The sequence below is a fragment of the Balaenoptera physalus genome (assembly GCF_965194825.1).
Source record: "Balaenoptera physalus genome assembly, chromosome: 11".
In the NCBI taxonomy this organism is placed as follows: Eukaryota; Metazoa; Chordata; class Mammalia; order Artiodactyla; family Balaenopteridae; genus Balaenoptera; species Balaenoptera physalus.
Window position 1 is genome coordinate 22950113 of NC_138896.1, and position 23335 is coordinate 22973447.

The window sequence follows — 23335 nt, forward strand, 5'->3', positions numbered from 1 at the left end:
CTTGATAAAGTGATTATAGTAAAATGCTAATGATAGAATCTATCATTAGGTGGGTATTTGGGTGGTCCCTGTAAAATATTCCAAATCTTCTGTTTGAAAATGTTTGTAATAAAATTTGGGGAGGGGGGCCAATTATGTTGGCCTCTGTCATGGAGGATCAACTGAGCAGGGTAAGTCTAGAGTCAGGGAGACTGGATTGATGCTTGTAGAAAGCCAAGGAAGGACAAGGATTGCCAGCGAACACAGGAATTTGAAGGGGGCAAGAAAGGTTCTTCCTTAGACCCTTCTGAGAGAGCATGGCCCTGTTGACACCTTGATTTCAGACATTCAGCTTCCAGAACTGTGAGAGGAAAGTTTTTCTTGTTTTAATCCACCTAGTTTGTGGCAATTTGTTATAGCAGACCAAAGAAAATAGTACAGGAGTTGAGGGTGTCAAGGAAGGTAGAAGGCAATACCATGGAAAGGTTATTATTTGTTATACCACACTATAATATATTTTATAGTATTTTATCTTTTCAAGATGGCTTTTGTATGTGCTTTGGGTTAACAGACCTGAGTCTGAGCATGAGTGCCGTATCTGGAATATGGGGAGGTAATGAAACCTAATTCAAGGGGTTGTGAGGAACAAATGGAGTAATGTGTATGAAACAATTTGGTAAACTGTTAAACTCTGTAAACAAGTTGTTGTTAGTACTGTTATCAGCACGTGGAGGAGCAGAAAACACCTTGAACTAGAGAATGGAAATCTAGGCCCTCGACCTCAGTGACCACTTGACTTCCCAGCCATATCACTGTGTGAGTGGCCAGGACCCTCTTCAGGTTTGTCAGCTTCTGAAAGATTCAACAGTGCTCCTCTCCGAAAGGGAGAGAAGAGGGAGTGGTTGCAGTTCAAGGTCAGGGATCAGGGGGGAAGACCTCCCCAGATTTAAACCGTGTCACACAGTGTCCCTTCATTCACTAAGAACTGTGCAAGAAGGGTGGGAGGGTGAAGCCAGAATGAGTAAGAGGCTGCTTCTGCCCTCAAGTTCACAGTCTCCTGAGGTCAGTGCTACCGCTTTGGGAGTGTGCACCTTCCTACAGAAGGAGCCGGGAACCGGACTGGGGAAGGCATTCTGGAGGAGGTGAGGTGAAGCTGGTCCACGACAACTGAGTGGGATTGCCAAGACGTCCTTTGTGGGAAAGAGGAATTAGGAGATGGTTTCAGTTTAGTCAGTGTTATCAACTACCTCATTCGAGGATCTGCGCTTAGCGTCAGGGGTTAGGGGAGGGAGAAAGAAAGTATGAAATCAACATACATCAGTCCAGGAAGCTCCCCTGTTCTAGCAAGGAAACAAAATCTGCATACAATTAAAGGAAACTACGAGATAAAGTGTGTGACGTCAAAGACTCGGGCTTTGAATACCGGATATAGCGAATGTGGACTGTGTCAGGGAAGATTCTGAATGAATGTGCGGGGGCGGGGGGGAGGGTTGTGTGTCCTGGTCCCCGTGTCCCCAGTCGTCACCTAACAGGCAGATGACGGCTGTTTATATAATCGACGGCGCCTCGCGGGCGACCGGGGGAACAGGATGGGGGAGCCGGGCCGGGGCTGAGTGCGCGCTCCTGGAATCCGCGCTGGGGTGTTGCCTCTCCCAGGCCCGACACCTGGGTCCGCCCTCCCACTGCGGAGACTGGCGCGCGGCCTCCGAGAGGTCGGCGGGTGGCTCGCCAAGCCTCCTGTAATCCAGCCATCTCCTAACTGCAACCGGGCGGCTGTAAATGCCCAGGAAGCCCGCCCCATCCGCCTACCCCGCTCTCCACCCGCTTGAAGGGAGTCGAAGAGGAGGAAACCGATAATAATCTAGAACTCTGGCGCAAATCCTGGGTCTTGCTCTCCGTAGGTCATCTTGTCACCGTGTTGGTTCGGGTTTCCAAGCCTCTCGCCCCTTTTACTTTTTCGGGATCATTCTGGAAACAGGGGCGGTACTTCTCTGAGTCAAACTTCGATCCCTCACGTGACAACACTATAGAAAGATTTTTGCTGCGCGTGGTGGTGGTGGTGAGCGTTAGAGAGGAGGATGCATCTGGTCCTGTGATTAATTTTGGTTTCCGAGTATGAGGAAGAAGAAAATGCAGACGGTTTGCTTTTGAAAGGGAAACTATTGATACATCCTCTTAACCTCCAGGTTAAGCGAATCTTTGGTAAGAATCAAAATCTTTTCACACCTTTGAAAGGATGTTTGGGTTCTGAGTCAGATTCACTCCCAAGTATTGACTGTGGGAGACCACACTTACAGGATGTCTTTAAATTTTTGTGTCAACTATTTTCATATGGAAAAATTCAAACATACATGAAGTAGAGACAATAATATGAACTCTTGTGCACCCATCAACCCCTTCAAGAATGATCAACTCATGACCAATTTTATTTCATCAATTACCTCCCACTCATCCTTCCCCTTTTCCCAGTGTGTTATTTTTTTTTTAACATCTTTATTGGAGTATAATTGCTTTACAATGGTGTGTTAGTTTCTGCTTTATAACAAAGTGAATCAGTTATACATATACATATGTTCCCATATCTATTCCCTCTTGCATCTCCCTCCCTCCAGTGTGTTATTTTTAAGCAAATCTCAGACATATTTTATTAATAAAATTTCAGGGACTTCCCTGGATGGGGAACTAGATCCCACATGCATGCTGCAACTAAAGAGTCTGCATGCCGCAAGGAAGATACCGCGTGCCATAACTAAGACCCAGAGGAGCCTAAAAAAAAAGCTTCAGTATACCAAAACCTCGTTTTTAAAGAGGTTTAATATAAATGTACAGTTAATGTTAAAATTTCTGTCTCATGTTTTAAACATTAGATTACAATTAATTTGTTCAAACCGGGATGCAAACAAGTCTACCACTGCGTTCTTTTGATATGTCCTTTAAGTCTCTTTTAATCTATAGGTTCCCTTTCTCTCATCACCCCCTCAAACCCTTTTTCTTCTGGAAATTTATCTGATGAAGAAAACTGGTCCTTTGTCCTATGAATTTTCCCAGACTGGGATTTGCTGACTGCATCTCTGCAGCGTGTTTGTTTGTTTGTTTGTTTGTTTAAATAAACAGTCTTTGGTGATCTTTTATCTTTTTATTATTATTTTTATTTATTTATTTATTTATTTATTTTTGGCTGCGTTGGGTCTTCGTTTCTGTGCGAGGGCTTTCTCTAGTTGCAGCAAGCGGGGGCCACTCTTCATCGCGGTGCGCGGGCCTCTCACTATCGTGGCCCCTCTTGTTGCGGAGCACAGGCTCCAGACGCGCAGGCTCAGTAGTTGTGGCTCACGGGCCTAGTTGCTCCGCGGCATGTGGGATCTTCCCAGACCAGGGCTCGAACCCGTGTCCCCTGCATCGGCAGGCAGATTCTCAACCACTGCGCCACCAGGGAAGCCTCTGCAGCGTTTTTTAAATGATTCTGGTAGATCCAGAACTGTGATGGGTTTTAGATTCATCATTTTTGGCAAGTATCAAGTCGTTACCTCCTGTTGTATTACATTGGAAGGCACATAATGTTGGATTGTCTTTCTTTTTATGATGTTAGGATTGATCAGTGGGTTCAGGTGTTGTCAGCCTGATTCATCATTGTAAGATTCCCCATCGGCTTTTCACATATGCTTCTAGCAGCCGTTGATGATTATTGCATAGGTGCATTATTTCATTGGGTGTTACAAAAGAATGATATTCTTCCACTGTCTTCATTTATTAGCTGGAGTTTGTAATAAAGAACTGTCCCTCAACCATTTGGTATTCTTAGATATATTTGTACAAGAATGACAGCATAAAAAACTGAGTATTTACCAGTGTTCAGAAAGTGGTATAGTTTCCTAGCATTCTCCAAAAATGACCAATGAGTTTAGTTTTTAGTTGTCATGATGAACTGATGGAATTTTTTGCATAGATGACGTGTCTCAATCAGTTGCAGTTATTATCCTTATTCATGCCAAAAGTATCCCATCTTTAACCCTTCATGTTGGCTCCTGAGTCATTTTTGACATGACCCCAGTAGCTTTCTCACAATCTGATGTGACAAGATGCTCCGGAATCATCTTGTATATTTTTTCTCCCAGACCTAGAATTAGCCAGTTCTTTAAGGAACCCTTTTTTTTTTTTGGCCACGCCGCGGGGCATGTGGGATCTTAGCTCCCCAGCCAGGGATCGAACCCATGCCTCCTGCAATGGAAGCAAGGAGTCTTAACCACTGGGCCACCAGGGAAGTCCCAAGGAGCCGTTTTCTTTTTGGTGGGAAATAATAAGATCACCATATGGATGTAAGCAGTGCTTGCTCAGTGTATCCAGTTAGGCTATTAATATTAGGCCTACTTTGTGAAGGGAACTAAGAAATACATTTTATTATTTTTTAAGAGAAAACACATCATGAGTTTATACTGATTTTCCAATTCAAATTTGGGATCACTATGTTTTTATTCTCTTCTTTTATGTCATAATCATAAGAGAAACCTAATCTTTCAGGTTGAAAATCTTGGTTCCTGGTAACATTAACATAATTGCTTATTTTCTTTATCCTATTATATATGTGTATGTACATGTACATAATATATAATATATTCAGAATAACAACAAAAATATTATTACCCAGATGACAACTGAAAATTTTAAGTTTTATTTTCACTTCTTTTTGTCATTAGGCTATATCCCACTGGGGATATACAGCTAATTTACTGCATTTTAAAGTCACCTAAAATAACTCCTTTCTAAGGAGTTACCAACTGCAGAAAGTTTAAGCTACCAACTACACACACAGTTAGTTTCATTTTGTCTTGTTTTAACTTAATTTTGTTTTATAGTGATGTAAAACATTTACATGATTCCAAAGCCAAACATACAAAACAAAGTACATTTAGAAAAGACTAATTTCCATCTCTTCCACCTGGTTTTCCTTCCCCCCCCCCCCCCACAGGTAACTGTTTTTGTTAGGTTTTGGTTTATCCTTCCACTTAAAAAATAAATATAAGCCCCCAAAAATGTATATTTACGTTTCCCCTTTTCTTAGGTAAAACGTAGCATGCGGTGTGCACTGTTCTCCACCTTGTTTTTTTCACTTAATATATCCTGGAGGTCACCATAAAATAATACACAGATAGTCCTTATTTGCAAAATGGATAGAAGGCGAGGGGGCAGACCTGACTGAGTCGCCTGGGGAGACAACATCCAGTGGTCCGGCGCCATGTTTTTCAGATCCCCAGAAAGGATGAGGTCAAATGGGTCAAGCCCTCACACGCACCCAGGGGCTTCAGGGAATGAGTTGGAGGAGGAGAAAGCCGCAGGCCAAAGTCAGTTGTCTGGTCCCCTGTATCTGGATCTCAACCAACTTTCTCATTGCAGAGTTTTCAACTATCACCTATCGATTTACAGTGCGACAATAAATAGCCTTGTGTGGAGTCTTTTCGTGTATTTGAAGCTTTCTTTTCGACCGAGGTATACTGGGGAGAAAGGGGGACTGAAAGAAAAAAGGAAAATTTATTAAAGGGGGGTCAGAGACATCAGGCCTGGATCAAGAAGCCCGAAGAGTGTAACCTTCCTAAATTGCTCCTGGAAGTCTAGCTTCAACCCTACCTACCAGCGGCAGCATATCCCAAAGAGAGGAAGCAACGGGGAGGAGACAGAGAGAAAGGCAAAGGAACAACTCTAGGGACTCAGGGTGATCTGGGTGCCGGGAAACAAGAGCCAGAAAAAGGGGAAGACCTGCCCTGCAAAGGAGGCCTGGAAGGTGTAGATGTTGTTGCTGGTAGTGGCGTCGTAGAAGACGACCTCCCCGCATTCGTGATTCACGCGGACGCCCACTTTCCTGGGACAGACCGAGAGATCCTCCCTGGTGCCGACCTCGGTGAGCGCCTGGCACTTGGAGCTTGCGATGCGCAGCACCCAAAAGCCTGTCAAGGGCGCCAACACCTGCGTGCCCCTCCGTGGTACTGGATCTGAGGCCACGCCCACCACGCAGCCCCCGCCCCCGGGCCCTTGGAGCTCCGCCTCCCAGGCCTGGCAGCCGGTGGAGAAGCCTGGCAAGCCCAGGACACAGCGCAACGGATGGAAGCGCTCAGGGTCGGTGGGCTCAGCCCAGCCGCTTTGAAAAACTTGGTCCAGCGTCACTGTCTTCAGATCCTGGGAAATGATGAGATCCGGGTGAGCCGAGGCCGCATCCAGGGTCACTGGGACTGCGGGAAGATAAGGAGGAGAAAGAGGGGCAGCCCCAGGTCAAGTCGTCCAGCCCCCTTTAGGATGGCTTTCTCTTCATAGTCAGAGTCCTGTTTGTCCCCAGAGAAGTCCTATCCCCCCTCCCCCTCTTTGAAGTTAATTCCTAAATTTCACCATATGCTGCTCTGAGCGTGCTCTTCATTGGTGGTGAGGGGGGTGTCATTTCAACACTCAGCTGAGACTCTCCTCTTCCTTCCCCGTTTCCTGTGGTCCTCATATCTCGAAGAAGATTTGAGGCTTGTATAAGAGATGTCGAGGCTCAGGCTATCTGAGCTCGAGTAATTTTCTAAAGTGCAGCCCCTCAGAAACAGGCATAAATGGAGGGGTGGAATGCAGAAGGAGAGATAGTCAGCCCAGTCTCACCGCAGAAGCACACCTTTTTTTTTTTTTTTAATTACATTTATTTATTTATTTTTGGCTGTGTTGGGTCTTCACTGCGGTGTGTGGGCTTCTCATTGCGGTGGCTTCTCTTGTTGTGAAGCACGGGCTCTAGGTGCGCTGGCTTCAGTAGTTGTGGCAGTGGGCTCAGTATTTGTGGCTCATGGGCTCTAGAGCGCAGGCTCAGTAGTTGTGGCGCACAGGCTTAGTTGCTCTGCTGCATGTGGGATCTTCCCGGACCAGGGCTCAAACCCATGTCCCCTGCACTGGCAGGTGGATTCCTAACCACTGCACCACCAGGGAAGTCCCCTTTTTTTTTTTTTTTTTTTTTTTTTTATGTCAGCGTGACCATGGGGGATCTTAGTTCCCCCACCAGGGATCGAATCCACACTCCCTGGAGTGGAAGCGTGGAGTCTTAGCCACTGGACCGTCAGGGAGGTCCCCACACATGCACACTTTTAATTGGATTTGGACATTAAGTTATAGTTTGTCAAGGCTAGAAGTCCCCCATCTGCCCTCTACAATTGCTTGAGCAGCTGTGGTTCCAGTCTTTGCCAAAGACTTAGGAATGGGGGCCTCATTCTGTTTGTTGTCTGATTTGTTATCTGATTTGTTGTCTACTTTGTTGTCTGATATGTTGTCTGATTTGTTGTCTGATCTGTTGTCTAATTTGTCATCTAATCTCACTCCCTCTTACTGTAATATTACTTAATTCTCCCTGCTGGATGGGGGTTGGGTAGAGATGGAGGATGTGGGAATGTGGGGAAGAGGAGAAAGAGTGACCAGGTTCATGGGGATGAGTTAGGTGAATTGTGGCCCAGGCAGTCCTTACTGGTCTCTAGAGCCTACCTTGGCTGAACTGATGCCTAGGTAAATAGTTTTAAAAAAAGAAAAAAAAAAGTGGACCGGAGCAGTCAACTATAGTGACTTCCTTTATCCACCAGGGGGTACCACAGCCAAAGCAATAAGCAGAAGCCAAGCTGGGGCTTCCAGGTCATCTTCCTCTTTTTGCTTGAGAACCCCCTCTTCCTTCTCCAAATCGTCAACATCACCCCCATCTCCCTCAGCCCAACTCCACTCAGGGACCCTTCACTGCTCTCAGCCACTCACCCAGCGCCATCTTGTGCTCTTCAATAACCGTAGCTCCAGGGCCCCCCAGGTTCTCAGAGCTGTCTTGGATTGGTAAATAAGAAACAAAAGAGGCCCTGCTTCGGCTCCGGAAGAGTGGGGCGAATGAAGTTGAGGGTTTGGGATTTGGTGGCACTGGTTTAGTTGTTCTGTCAACTTTGAGGGAGAAGGAGAGGAGAAAAGAGAGGTCAGTGGGAGCAAGGCAGCAATGCCAGAAAGTACTGCTGAGCTCTAGACACAGCAGGAGGGATCAAGGTTAGACTCAAGAAGGTGAAACCGTGCTCCAGACGGTTCCAGAAGCTGGGGACCAACAGAAATTCTTGGGCTTGTCTTACAGACTGATAGATAAGGGAACAGCTTGTTAAAACCCCTTTGCTTGTAAGCTGCCTTCACTGATTAAGCTCCCTTTAGTGACTTTTTTCCCTCTTTAATTGCATACCCTCCAGGTAATATAGCACAAGACTCATCAACCAGCCCTATAGATAACACCTCTGACATGAGTCGCTATACTAATGGAAGCTTAAGTTGTTTCTTTAGGAACTGGAGTGAGCTCTTGTCCAGTTTGAGCTGGCTAAAACCCTAAAACTAGACCTGCACAGGTGTCAGAGGAACAACCTTTTGACATCAGAGGGCCAAAACTCCATCCTCAAATCATGCTAAGCACCTCCATTTTTGAACATGCATCCCATGAAGAAGCATGTAACCCAAATCCGCCTGTGCCGCAGAACGCTGATTACCTCACCTTTTCCCTACCTCTGATCATCTTTCCCCACGCCCGAGACCACCCTGTTTCATGATCCCATAAATATCTCAAGCCCCTCGCCTTCAGGGAGGCAGACCTGAGACTTGTTCTCCCGTTTCCTCCCTTGGCTGCCTTGTGAATAAACTTTCTCTGCTACAAACCTCAGCGTCTCGGCATTTGGCTGGCTGCGCGTGGGGCGAACAAACCTGGTTTGGTAACAAAAGCACACCTGAACAAGTTAGGAGTAAACTGATCAGGTGGTAGATTATTTCCTGGAGGAGGTATACTCTGGGAAGGGGAAGAGGAGATGGATGAAATGCCTGCTATCCCCACCCCCATCTCTGCCCATGCCATCTTAGCACCCGAAGTTTTCAAGAACGCTAGTTTCTACAGCCCTTCCTCTTCCTCTCTCAACTTCCAGGCCCTCTTACAGTCTCTCTAAATTCCTCTTTCTGCTCTGTGTCTATTCCCCTCCAACCCAAGCTGGAACTGAGAACAGTTATTCATTCCCACCTAACTCTGGTCAGGGAGGGTGATCTTGTATGTTAGGAAGTTCTTTCTACAGTCTACTGTCTTTCCTTCCTCTGCAGTGTCAGTCCAGTGCATTCCCATCTATGCTGGGGGTGGAGACAGCATTTTGACCCTCTGTAGTCTTAGAGGTTCCCTGACTCCACCACTGGAAGCCACCAGTGGCCAGGGGCAGGACTCCTACCTGGAGGGGTCGACTCAGGCTCCAAGGTTTTGTTCATTTTAGGATTGTTTTTGTTTGACAGGTACCCTAGGAATTGAGACGAGAAAATCTATTTTGGTCTTGATAACCAGAAGCTGCAAACTAAAAACAAAACCAAGCACCCTGCCACCATCAATAAGAACAAGAATAGGTGGTTCTCAGTGAGGACTGCTGCCCACTCATGGGGAAGTGTGGAAACCTTTCAGGTTGTCCCGGTGCCTGCAGGAGGAGGGGGAGGGTCTTTACTGGCCTAGAGTGTTTCCTGGGGCCTGGGATGTGAAACATCCAACGGGACACAAGGCAGAGAGCACAATGGAGACTTAACATCTGCAAATACCGATAGCTCCCCTGGGGGAGAAACTGCTGGTGGAACGGAATCCCTAAGTCCTGCTCTCAGCTTTGGAAGGCATTACGTATTTCGTTTCTGGCTTTGGCAAAACGATTCCTAATGTTGTTTTTGCCACTTAATAGTCACATGACTTGGGTTTAATTTACCTCACTTCTCTGGAGCTGCAGGGGCCTTACTGTAAATTGCCGATAATAACACCTACCTTGGAGGATAGTTGTGGGATTTTGAACTATTAGATGCGGGGTGCTTAGCACATGGTGGGCCTTTAAGAAATGGTACCTCTAGTGTTACCATCTCAGATGGCAGAGCCATCTCTGATGACTTTGGCACAGGCTGCTGTTACAGTGGGTCTTCCTCCCCTGAGCTGTCCTGACCTGACTTATAACCAGAAACCCAGCCTATGGCTGAGGGCAGCTAATACTACAGAGACTGAGCTGCCTTTATCTTCTCCTTGTCTTACCTTTTCCTCCCTTACTCTGAGGAATGAAGAAATAAATTTACAATTTTCTATTACTTTTGAATACTTCTAAATTTTGGGATTAGTCACTGTTTGGTGAGTTACCTGAGTTTAAAATAATAAAGCACATCCATATGCCTGTTCTTCTCAACTGATGAGGAATGGGTATTCACTTATATTTGGCCTTCGTGTAATCAGAGAGACAGAATTCTTTGCCTTTGCTTTTTTCACTTTCCCCAAATGGCAGGAGCAATCATCACTTACAGCTCTTTATTTGTTCTTCAGTCATGCCTTTGAAGAATTTGCTTTTATCTTTCTTGCTCTCAGGCTGGAGGCTGTCTGTGGAGAGAGAACAGAATGAGATGGAGGGAGTCCAGAGAGGCTGAGCAAGAAACGCAGCACCAATCACACAGCAGGGCACTGATCTCAAATGCCTTGGATTTGTCTCTCATACTCTTAGTGGACCGAGAGGGTGTAAGACACTGAGGGATGCCCTTTCTGCTTCCCTGAAGTGGCTCTCCAGCCCAGCACTGTCCAGTAGAAATATACTCTGAACCACAAATAACATTTTAAATTTTCTAGTGGTTCCATTACAAGAAGTAAAAAGAAACAGATAAAATTAATTTTAATTATATTTTCTATTTAACCCATTATTTTTAAGAGATCGCCCTTTCAACATATAAGAAATTATTGCTATATTTTACATTCTATTTTCATACTAAGTCTTGTGAAATCTGACGTGTTTCCTTCACTGACAGCACACTTGACTTTGGACTAGCCGCATTTCAAATGCCCAAGTGCACGTATGGCTAGCAGCCGCCATACTAGGCAGAGCAAATCTAGTCCCTCCCTAGTGAGGAGAACTGAGGAGAAAGGGCTGAGGGACAAAAGGTGCTTTTTGGCCTCACCCTTTAGCTTCAAAAGAAAGCCTGCTGTGGTACCAGCCACTCAGGAGCAGGGTGTGGTAAAGGGTGGTCTCACCCTCTTAAAGCCTGGATGGCAATTCCTCTCTCCTCCCCCTGAGAGAGGACTCGAGAGAAGAAAGCAGACGGAGCTGCTGATGAAGGAGCTTAGTGCCCTTCTGTCCTGGTTCTCTCCAAGGAGGGAGCTTCGTGCCCCACGTCTCCTGTCTCCCAGACATGGAGGGCTGTCGACTTCTGTGTACCCTGACGGAAATAGGGGCAGAGGACAAAAGACTTTGTGTGGTTGAAGGATGAGCTCAGAACACGGGGATGATGGCCCATGTCCAGCCTGGATTACCTGTAGGGATGCTGGACTAGGTGAAGAGCTGTAGGGTGGGACCCCTAGATAAGGGGCTTCCTCTGGGCCCCTGCACCTTTCCAGTGATCTGTAGCTCCAGGAGAGTATAGAACCAGCCCTGGGGATAGGTGGAGGGAGACACGTGGGCATCTCATCTGAGAGCAACAAGCCCAGCCATGGGGAACACTCAGCGACCCTCTTATGAAGGGTCTGCATACCTGGAGCCAGAGCAAACACTGCCCTGAGCGCTATGCCTACAGGGCCTTCAGGGTCCAGCCACCACCCCCCCTCCATCCCTGGCTTCCCAGACCCAGTAATTCCCCAACAGGAGACAATGACCCTCAGACTAGGGAGCTATGGAGATTGGACCAGTGTTGTGAATAGACTCCCCAGCACCCCCTCCACCCCCTGGGCTTTAATAGGGCCAGGTGGGAGTTTGGGGACTGTGTGTGTGTGTGTGTGTGTGTGTGTGTGTGTGTGTGTGTGTGTGTGTAGGGAAGACAGACCAGACCACGTTCATCTCTACCACAAGGTGCGTCTTTGTATCTCCCTCCTCCATGCCCAACTCCAGCCTGTGCCGAAGTGAAAGGGTAGTGGATCCCTTCACTGAAATTCTAAACTGGAACCAAACTATTTTATTTTTTAGTTTTTGGATCTTAGTTCCCTGACCAGAGATTGAACCCAGGCCAAGGCAGCAAAAGCCTGGAATCCTAACCACTAGGCCACCAGGGAACGCCAGAACGAAACTATTTTAAACCTGAAATGACTGTGAAATTGTTGGGCCAGATGAGATTACACCCAGTGGGATGGGAGAGCTGGACAAAGCAGAGCAGTTACTGGGGAAAAGAAGAGCTCAAAAAACAAAATTAAGAAAAAAACGCTGTGTCTGGTGAGCGGAGATTCTTAGCTGAATGAGTGATGTTCTTGGGGGCGTTGTCCTGGTCCTTTTCCATAGGCACATGGGAGGGGTGTATGGGGACGTGGGGGGCTCTTGTGATATTTCCTGGGAGAAAACTCCATCCAGCTGTCGCTACTCCTGGTTTAGACAAACACAACTTTTGCAGTGAAGGGAGTCCTTACAAATACCCAACGGTCTTCCTAGTTGCAAACCCAGACGTGTCTTTGAAAAATATCTGACCGAATATCTAAAGCCCCAGTCATCCACTTCTGTCTGATCTCTGTTTGCCTGCAAGGCTGGAAGAGGGACTTCCCCAAAATGTCATTGCCTTTGAATCTGTTTTCTCTTCTTCTGTAGTCAGCAATAGATGGAGCTCCAGTGTGAACCAGAGAAGTAAAAGCGACTTGCTGGAGATCACACAGTTTCTGCCTCTTCTCTGGTCCACCAGACAACCGAGAACCAACTTCCTGACAGTCACTGTGCTAGGCAAGGGGACCTTTTGTGGCTTTCACAGGAGTAGGGAGGAAGATAAGTGAAACATGATGAAGACAGAGTGCAAGAAATGCCTGAAAAGAAGCATAAGGATGCACGGAAAGTGCTCAGCAGAGAGCCTGGCATTGGAAAGGTCCTGTGATTACTATTGGCATGGATGAGTTACAGCCCCATTTCCTCCGGGAAAAGAATGGGAGAAGAATCCCCTAGAGGTAGGTGAGCCGAGACGGTGACAGCCTCTTCCTTACCTTTGAATCTCTTCAGGCTCTCTGTGAAGGAATCATGCCGTGACTTGGCTTCACTGAGTTTTTTCTCCAGGTGCATTGAAACAGGGGTTGGGTTGAGAAAGCAAAATCCTTCACTCCTAGAAAGATATGGCTCAACTGGATGGTGAGATCAAAGGATGGGGTGCAGGGGAGGAGGAGCTGTGACAAAGAGATGGGGATGAGGTGACGGAGCCCTGAGGTTGGGGAAGGAAATCAGGATAGTGAGCTGGGAGTCAGGAGCCAGGGCTGGGGATATGGGCTCAGGGTGAGGTGGGGCATAGTGGGATATGGAAATGCAGATGGGAGATGAAGCCAGAGACAAGCAGAGAAGAAGGGGGCAGGGAGATGGGGTAGGGACCCAGGAGCCATCTAGTTGAGCAAGGGGTCATGCAGGAGGTGCAAGAAAATAGGAGAATCTGTGATGAAGAAATAGGAACCTAAAGAAAACAGCTCTTCTCTTTAGTAACCAACCTATGAGCTAATATGCTCAGCTCAGGCCTTTGCTCTCTATAGCCTAAGTACCTGACTGCAGTTAGACAGAGTAGGCAGGAATTTGGGAGGGAGGAATGTTGAGTGTGCTTGAATGCATGTTGAGCATTGTACGATGAATGAATCAGTAGGCAAAATGCACTTGGGGTGGCCCATCGTACCTGTGCAAGACAGCTTTGATGTCCTAAAAGAAAAGGAGAAAGGGCACGGCCTCAGCACTAGGCTGATTCACAGGAGCCAAGGAGGAAGTGCTGACCCTGCTGGGCGTGGGGGTAGAATAGGTGGAGTGAGAACACCTCTCTCTTCCCACGCTCCATAAAGGGCTCCTCCAAGAAGCGTCCGATATGCCAGTAGGCAGGAAAATGGTTAGACCGCGAGGGGAACTAACTGAGTTTGAAGATAAATTTACCTCTGAGACTAAACCAGAGACTGGAGCGGGGGGACAGGAGAAGGATTGGAATGACTTTGCATGGTCTTTCGTGACAGAAAGAAATGGACTTCTGAACTGGTGGGAGTGGGAGATGGATTTAGGAGGGATCTCAGCTTATTTCGTGCATCAGCTAGATCTGTACTGTCCAATATGGCAGCCACCAGCCACACGTGGCTACTGAACACTTGAAATGTGGCCAGTATGATGAGGAACCAAATTTTATTGAAGTTTCACTAGTCCAAATTTAAATTAAAAAGCTGAAGTAGTGTAAAATATTTTTCCATTAAACACAACTAGATCGATTTGGTCGGACTACATTTTACTTCACCCATTGAAAATGTGGTGTCTGAGTTGGGATCTGACAAACATATACCAGATTTCAAAGACTCAGTTTTTAAAAAGGGGGAGGTTCATAAAATATTTCGTTAATACTTTAAAAATATTGGTTAACAGATTGAAATGATAATATTCTGGATATATATTTAAATAAAAAATATTTTATTTAAATCAATTTTGCCTGTTTCTTTTTATCTTTTTTTTTTTTTTTTAATAAATTTATTTATTTATTAATTTATTGGCTGTGTTGGGTCTTCGTTGTTGTGCACGGGCTTTCTCTAGTTGCGGCAAGCAGGGGCTTGCAGAGCACGGGCTCTAGGCGCACAGGTTTCAGTAGTTGCAGCACACGGGCTCAGTAGTTGTGGCTCACGGGCTCTAGAGCACAGGCTCAGTAGTTGTGGCACACGGGCTTAGTTGCTCCATGGCATGTGGGATCTTCCCAGGCCAGGACTCAAACCCGTGTCTCCTGCATTAGCAGGCGGATTCTTAACCACTGCGCCACCAGGGAAGTCCCTCTTTTTATCTTTTTAATGTGGCTATGAGAAAAAAGGTTGACATCGCATATGTGGCTTGCAATATGCTTGTAAATTACACGTGTGGCTCACATTGTATTTCTACTGCACAGCACTGGGCTAGGGGAAGGAGGAGAGGCGTAACTCTGGTATTCTGCCAGGTGGTCAGTGTTCTGACCTGTGACTGGGGATGGACTGCTACCTTTTTACAACTTGGCCCCCAAGGGATTCTCCGCACCTGGAGCAGCTGGCCGGGCGGCAAACACTGCCTGGCCTTCAGGGAATCCTTAAGCTTCCCGAGAGAGTTCAGCTGCGACTTGGTGGAAATGACATAGAATTTCTTCGACTTGGTGATCTCCTGATCCAACCAGTTGATCCGTGACAGGAGGAAGTTCTTCTCCTCCTGTAGCACCTGATGCAGCTGTCTGAATGCTGTGATGATCTTTTGCCTCTCAGATTCCACGTGGGCCTGGGGGCAAGGAAAATGGACACTCAGAAGATGAGAGGAAGCCCTCAAAGTTCCTTCTAGCCCATTTTATTCAATGTTTTCATTTTATTAAGTTTATTCTGAGCAATGTGCGGTGGCAGACCTGGAGGAAAGGAAAGGAGAGGAGAGCAAACTTTTTAAAGCACTTACTATGTGCTTTGTTTTCATTTTAGGTTATTTATGTTTTTTGGTTTTTTGTTTTTAATTAATTTATTTATTTATCTATTTTTGGCTGTGTTGGGTCTTCTTTTCTGTGCAAGGGCTTTCTCTAGTTGCGGCAAGCGCGGGCCTCTCACCAGCGCGGCCTCTCTTGTTGGGAGCACAGGCTCCAGACGCGCAGGCTCAGTAGTTGTGGCTCACGGGCCTAGTTGCTCCGCGGCATGTGGGATCTTCCCAGACCAGGGCTTGAACCCGTGTTCCCTGCATTGGCAGGCAGATTCTCAACCACTGCGCCACCAGGGAAGCCCTATTTATGTTTTTTTGCCTTCGAGGACCTAAGTAGCTAATACTTAATACCTAAGTATCTAGTACTCACATTTCCAGAAGGCTTTTCAGTTTATAATCTGCTTTCACCCAGAGTTTTTCCTTTGCACACACCCCGCCACACAAAATCGGTAAAGATAATTGGGTGGGTTTATAGTGCCTTCATTTTCTAACTGGGGAAATCAATTTCTAGTTAGTAAGGGACCGTGAGGGGCAGAGCTGGGTCTTAAAACTGGTATTTCCGATTCTAAGACCAGCACTGGGTTTTTTTACACTACCTGTCCCCAGATGGAGGAGACCAAAGCAGCCAACCTACTCCAAGAATATGAGGCTGGATGTGGAAGGTGCTAGCATCTGGCAAACCAAGTGCTGTGGAGGAGGAGAAGGCTTGAACACCCCCTGACCCATGATGCCACAATTCTTTCTGTCCCTCCTTAACTCCATCCTGTTCTGGACCTGTTTGTTTGTCAATGAGGTCTTTTTGAGTGGTCAGTGTAATAAGGGATTCCAGGAGTTTTGCAGAGATGCCATTACTGCTTTGGAGCTCATGGACAGAGAGACCCACACCTGAGTTTTTTCTTACCATGAAGACATCGATCCTCTGTTCACCTTGTGACTTCATTTGAACTATCGCCCTCTCTTTTTGCTGCAAGGCCTCAACCTGCGATTGAATCCGCCCCTGTGGAGAGAAAGTTGTCTTGGCAAGTTGTGCCTGGAGTTCTCTCAGCCTCATGACACCCTCCTGACCTCTCAGGATGGTGGGTGAGTCCCTGTGTAATTATTATAGAGCCTCCTTTCCTGTTCAAGCTGGGGGCTGGGGAGGGAGAAATCTGGAGCCTAAGTGACCTACAAGAGAGGAATGTGGCAATAAATTATAACTAATATTTGGATGTGCTTTGGGGTTATCAAAGAACTTCCACAAACCTTCCCTCATTTGTCATACCAGGGACTCTTAAGAGATACATTTTGTTTGTCCCATTTGAAAGGTGAGGTACCTGCAGCTCAGAGAGGTGAAGTGACTCCTTGAACAATATTCTGTAAATTCAGGAGTGTGAACTTGAACCTACACTTCTGACTCAAAATTCCGTGTTCTTTCCATTCTCCATTATACTTTGGTTTCAACAGGCATCAGTTCTCCAGACTTAGACCTTTGAAGCTACTGGGCCTGACTGCAAATTGTCTACTCAAGGGCAAAGATGGGGGCAATAGGGTACAAACCCAGAGGGAGAAGGTGACAGTTTCCAGGTCCTCACTGAACTCCTAGTCTGATGTGGGTACAGGGAGGGGAATCCCCAAATGCCTACCTGATAACTCTGGGCAGCTTCTTCTATCAAAGTTGCATTGTGCGATTTGTGGTCCTTGGATTCATGACACACCACACAGAGGAACTTGCCATCGAACTCACAGAAGAAATGACACTTCTCCCCGTGCCTCAGACATCTCAGCTCTTTCGTTTCTGGCTGCATCTCAGAGGGATCCATAGCTTGGATTTTCCCCACCAGATTCGCCAACAGCCAGTTGGGCGCGATCGTGTCCCCCCTCACAGTTTTGTTGCAGAGGGGACATTTAAGAATGCTGTCTGCTGCTTCCCAACTCTGAGTGATGCACCTGCGGCAGAAAGTGTGCCCGCAGTCGATGGTAGCAGGGCCCTGCAGAACATCCATGCAGATGGGGCAGATCACTTCCTCCTGAAGCTTACTGGCAAACTGTTGATTGGCCATGGTAGGGCAGAGGGCTGCTTCAAGTCTGTAGAAAGTCTCGAAGTCTTCTGTGGACACTGGTTCCAGGAAAAGAGAAGAAAACAGAGGACATGGAGGTCAGAGTCTATCAAGTAGTGAAGCAGGGAGAGAGGAAAAGAAGAGATAGAAAAAATGAATAATAGACAAGAATCAAAATTAGAATGTAGGGAATATTATAAAGAGGAAAACAGATGGGCAATGCTACCTCACTGCCTCTTGAGAACAAATGGATATCGTGAATGAATATATGCTGCTTATAAAATGGGGTAAGTCTTCCTGAACCTTGGACTAATTAAGGATATTTTTATGAGGCAGTTAACTGAGATCAGAAGGACCAGGGCACCAAAGTCCACTCGCAGAGGTTCAGGGAGGGGGTGGAGGGACTGGAAGACGCTTCTCAGAAGGTCACAGCCAGTTCACCAGTAATGCTTTGAGCATCTCTCGTATGCAGAGCCCAAACCTTGGGAGAACGTATGGAAAGGAAGGAAGGGGGGTGATTCTCTACCTCCTGTAATTTGGCTCCACACTTTGAAGTACTTTGTGCAAATATGGAAGATATAATCACCCACTCAGGGAGTTTCCAGTTATAAGGAGAAGCAGCCATCCTCTCATGGGGGGATTCCTAGTACAGTGGGAGAAGCAAGGAACTTCCTTTCTGAAAGGTCATTTTCTGTTCTCCATCCTAGTTGATCTTTTACTTCCCCACCGCACCTGTATCAGTCTGTCTTCTTTTGGGTTTTTTTCAAATGTCTTCAATACTCTGGTGTCTCAGTGCCCTTTTTTTTTTTTTTTTTTTTTTAATTTATCTTTTTGGCTGTGTCAGGTCTTAGTTGCAGCACAAGGGATCGTCATTGAGGCATGTGGGATCTTTCATTGCAGCACACAGTCTTCTCTCTAGTTGTGGCGTGCGGGTTTTCTCTTTCTAGTCGTGGCCCTCAGGCTCTGCAGTTTGCGGCATGCAAGCTCTCTTACTGAGGTGCATGAGCTCAGCCGTTGTGGTGCGCGGCCTTAGTTGCCCCGAGGCATGTGGGATCTTAGTTCCCTGACCAGGGATCGAACCCGCATCCCCTACATTGGAGGGCCGATTCTTTACCGCAGCACCAGCAGGGAAGGCCCTCTGTGCCCATTCTTTGTTTTGTCTATCTGTGGTTCTTCCTGCTTTTTGGTGCTTACTTGATCCCTGAATTGCCTTCCCCTGTGGCTTCTGTCCTGACTAGGAAAATATCAACCAGCATCACCTACACTCCCTTCTGTAGCTCAACACATATGCATCATAACCTTTCTTCCTTCCCTCTTGTGTAAGGGAAGGATCTTTCCTCCCTTCCCATTTCATCTGGATCCCAGCGTCCACCCTCACCTCCCCTCTCTCCAGCATCTGCCATCTGTCTCCTTCAAGAATTGCATCGTTCATGTTTACCGGATCTTAATCTTAGGTCAGACAGGGGTTGTAGGTGATTTAATGATTATAGTCAGAGTGATCGTATATTTTGGTTTGAGGCAGTGTTGGGTTTCACCTTTGACCTGGTGTAATGAATAGAACATCCTTCCATTCACAAAAGTGTCCAGATTGGATGATAAATTATATGGTTACCCTAATTATAGCAATTGCTGGAATCCAAAGGCTTTCAGAAATGTTATACCTCCATTTAGGAAATGTTATGAAAAGGCCTTTCTCTTTGTTTGCTTTGAAGTTGAATTAAAGCATCTTAACATTTATATACTATTTTACAATTTATACTCACCCTAAACTGCTGGGCCCTGGAGGCAGAATTTAAATTTTAGACAGGTTTTGTTTGACATGGTGATTTTAAACATAATGATAATTTGGATGACTTTAGAGAGGGTGCATGTTTCATTTTCCCTACCACTTCTTCCTACGTCTTGTCTGCCCAACCCCTGAAGACATCTGACCTTCCCCCATACCCAGCTTTATTGATATAATTGACACATAGCATTGCAAAGGTTTAATGTGATGGGATGGGATGTGATGATTTGGTACATGTACATATTGTGAAATGTTTACCACAAGAAGGTTAGTTAACACTTCCTTCACCTCACATAAATTACCTTTTTGTTGTGTTGCTGTGGTTATGGTGAGAACATTAAAGATCTATTCTTGTAGCAACTTTTGAGTATACAATATGGTACTGTTAACTATAGTTACCACACTGTACATTACATCCCTGAAACTTATTTATCTTATAACTGAAAGTTTGTACCCCTTGACCCACATCTTCAAATTTCCCCCACCCATGAGCCCCTGGCAACCACCATTCTACTCTGTTTCTATGAGTGTGATGTTCTTAGTTTTCACATACAAGTGAGATCATACAGTATTTGTTTTTCTCTGTCTGACATTTCACTTAGCCTAATGCCCCAAGGTCCGTCCATACTGTCACAAACATCAGGATTTCCATCTTTTTATGGCTGAATATAAATATATTTGAAATATATATATGTGTGTATATATACACATTACATTTATATTTATCCATTTGTCTGTTGATGGACACTTAGGTTGTTTCCAAGTCTTGGCTATTGTGAATAATGCTGTGGTGAAAATGGGAATGCAAGGATCTCTTTGAGTTCCTCATTTCATTTCCTTCAGACGTATACCCAGAAGTGGGATTGCTGGATCATATGGTAATTTTATTTTTAATTTTTTTGAGGATCTTCCATACTGTTTTCCACAGTAGCTATCCCAATTTACATTCACCCATAGTGCACCAAGGTTCCCTTTCCTCAACATCCTTACCCGCATTTGTTGTCTTTTCGATGGTAGCCATTGTAACAGGTGTGAGGTGATTTCTCATCGTGATTTTGATTTGTATTTCCCTGGTGATTTGTGATGTCGAGCACCTTTTCATGTATGTTTTCTTTGGAAAAATGTCTTTTCAGTCTATTCAATAGACTTTTTAATTGGATTATTTGTGGGGTTTTGCTACTGAGTTGTAGGAGTTTCTTAAATATTTTGGACATTAACCTCTTCTTTGATATATGGCTTGCAAATATTTTCTCCCATCCCATAGGTTGTTTTTCCATTTTGTTGATTGTTTCTTTTGCTATGCAGAAGCTTTTTAGTTTGATGTAGTCCCACTTGTTGCCATAATTGACTATCTAGAAGGAAACAAAGTTAGACCTGCACTGTATACCATAAACAAAAATTCTAGGTGGTTTAAAAATCAAGTATGAAAATATTAAAATTTAGAATAATATTTATCCTTAATGTGAGAGAGATGTTTTGAACAAGATAAAAAATCCAGAAGACATAAAAGTAAAATATTGACAGATTACCAAAAATAAAACTAAACAAAAACTTCACTATGGAAAATAATGCCATAAAAAAGTCAAAGGACAAACAGCAGCAAAAGAGGATTTACTAGCATTAATACGACACGTCAAGGGTTAATAGCAGTAATGTAAAAAAAAATGATTTGGGGTCAAGATGGGGATGTAAATTCATGTGGCCACCACTACTCTCGTCTTCCAAAGACATATTAATAATAGACAAAATATTTTTTAAACATGAAAAGCTATAGCCAGCCCATGAGAGAATTCATGAATGTAAGATAGTGCTGAGACAGAATTCACTGAGAAGTTTACCAAAACACAGCACAGAGAAATACTAAGAGATGGAAACCATATAAGATAAGAGATATGGAGGATAAATCGAGAAGCTCCAACTGTATCCAGTAGGAGGTTCAGAAGAAGAGGAGAAATGGCAGAGGAGCAAGATGTGAAGAGAAAAAGGCTTCAGTTTTTTGTTTTTTGGGTTTCTTTTTAGAATTTAAGGGTCCTCTGAAAACGCACCAAATATCAAGCACGACAAGTGAAAAATAATTTCACACTAAAAACACTTTGTAATGAAACTGAAGAGAATTAAAGATAAAGAGAAAATCTTAAAAGCTGCCAGAAAAAAATAACAGAGTACCTACCAAAGAATAACAAGTAAATCTCTAGAACTCATATTAGTATTTCCAAGTAGTTGGGGCAAATTACCAAACCAAGATGTTATATTCAGTTAATCTATTATTCATAAATGAGGGCAAAATAAAGATATTTTTGGACATTAAAAAACTAAAATAATTTTCCAACAAGAGGTCCTTGGAATCTTGCTGAAAAACCTGAAATCTATTCTTAAAAAAAAGAGAGAGAGAATGAAAGAGAGAGAGAGGCCCCACAATGGGAGTGTGATGCACGAAGCAAAGAAAACATAATTCAACAATATTGGTAAATATAGTATACCATTGACTGTAAAAACGTTAGAAACAAAAGCTTTGTCTTCAAAAAAGTAGAGCTAAAATTTTAGACAACTATAATATGGGAATTAGAAGCAGGCGGAAGTTTGGAGGATGGCTAAAGACCTACCTAAGGGAGCTAAGATTTTAGCAGTTTAAAGATACTTGACAATTTTAGACTTTGTTACAAAAATATGAAGTTAATGACATAAGATAAAAATTTAAGGATAATTACTAAAGGAATATAAATTATAACTTCCAAAGCAGCAAAGGGAAAAAAATAAAGAAAATTTAACCAATAAAACAGGAAGGCAAGAGAGTTAGAAGGGGTTATAAATAAAAAGTGTGGAAAGGGACTTATAAATAAAAAGTGTGGAAAATAGAAAAAAATAGGTAGTAGTAATAAGTTCAATGTATCAGTAGTCACCACCAGTGTATGTATGTATATATATGTGTATATATATATAATATATAAAATTAAACTCATCTATTAAAAGACACAGATTATATATATAAAATCAGATGTTGAGCTGCTATGTCTCCCAGGCAGTTATTCAGATGTGACTGACAAGAGAAATACTCCATATCAAAACTTGTAGAATTCATTAAAGTGGTACTGGGAGACCAGTTTATAGCTTAATATGCAATTACTGAAAAACAGAAAATACTGAATTTAAATGAATTAGGAGTTCAAAATGAGAAGCTGTGAAAAAAAAAAAGCAAGAAAAAAGGTAAACTCTAAGAAACTAAAAAGAAAGAAAAAAATAAGAGCAGAAATTAACAAAGTTATAAAAAACACAGAGATATTCAATAAAACTAAAACCTTGTTCTTGAAAATATTAACACTAATTACTAATACTAATAACTTATGCATAATTTTGATAAGACTGATCAAGAAAAAAGAGAAGACGAACAATATTAGGATTAAAAATGGGAAATAACTATAGTAGATGGAACAGGTCATGAGAAAACACAATGCATAGCTTTATACCAGTTAACCTGAAAACATAAAGAAACATATTTTAAGATGTAAATGATGAAAATTGACTCAAGAAAAGATAACCAGGGGGCTTCCCTGGTGGCGCAGTGGTTGAGAATCTGCCTGCCAATGCAGGGGACACGGGTTCGAGCCCTGGTCTGGGAAGATCCCACATGCCGCGGAGCAACTAGGCCCGTGAGCCACAATTACTGAGCCTGCGCGTCTGGAGCTTGTGCTCCGCAACAAGAGAGGCCGCGACAGTGAGAGGCCCACGCACCGTGATGAAGAGTGGCCCCCACTTGCCGCAACTAGAGAAAGCCCTCGCACAGAAACGAAGACCCAACACAGCCATAAATAAATAAATAAACAAACAAGCAAACAAACAAATAAATAAATAAAAATTAAAAAAAAAAAAAAGAAAAGATAACCTGAAAATGACAGTTCCATTTAAATAAGTTGTAACAGCAAAAATATTCTATATAAGGTAACAGGTCGCAGTGGATTCAAGGGACAGAAAACATCTGTCTTATATTACCACTATCTTTATATAAACTATTCCAGATAATATAAAAAAAGACAGCTACCCAATTCCTTAATCAAGGCTAGTGAAACAGTGGTACCAAAACTGGTCAAGGACAATGCAAGCAGAGAAAATTATAGACCCATGTCACTCATGAACATAGATATTAAAATCTTATTAAGTTA

General features: G+C 44.2%; 1 protein-coding gene across 1 annotated transcript; it reads right to left on the bottom strand.

The window, feature by feature from the left end:
• Positions 1–1663: 1663 nt before the first annotated feature.
• Positions 1664–22718, bottom strand: TRIM31 (tripartite motif containing 31). The gene is made up of 9 exons (XM_082415556.1): positions 16979–22718; positions 16258–16353; positions 14943–15173; positions 13588–13610; positions 12920–13035; positions 10286–10360; positions 9198–9263; positions 7726–7899; positions 1664–6197 (listed from the first exon to the last, which is right to left on the bottom strand). Exons 1-9 carry the CDS (start codon positions 17393–17395, stop codon positions 5671–5673), a joined length of 1725 nt encoding a protein of 574 aa, XP_082271682.1. The 5' UTR covers positions 17396–22718; the 3' UTR covers positions 1664–5670.
• Positions 22719–23335: the final 617 nt, after the last annotated feature.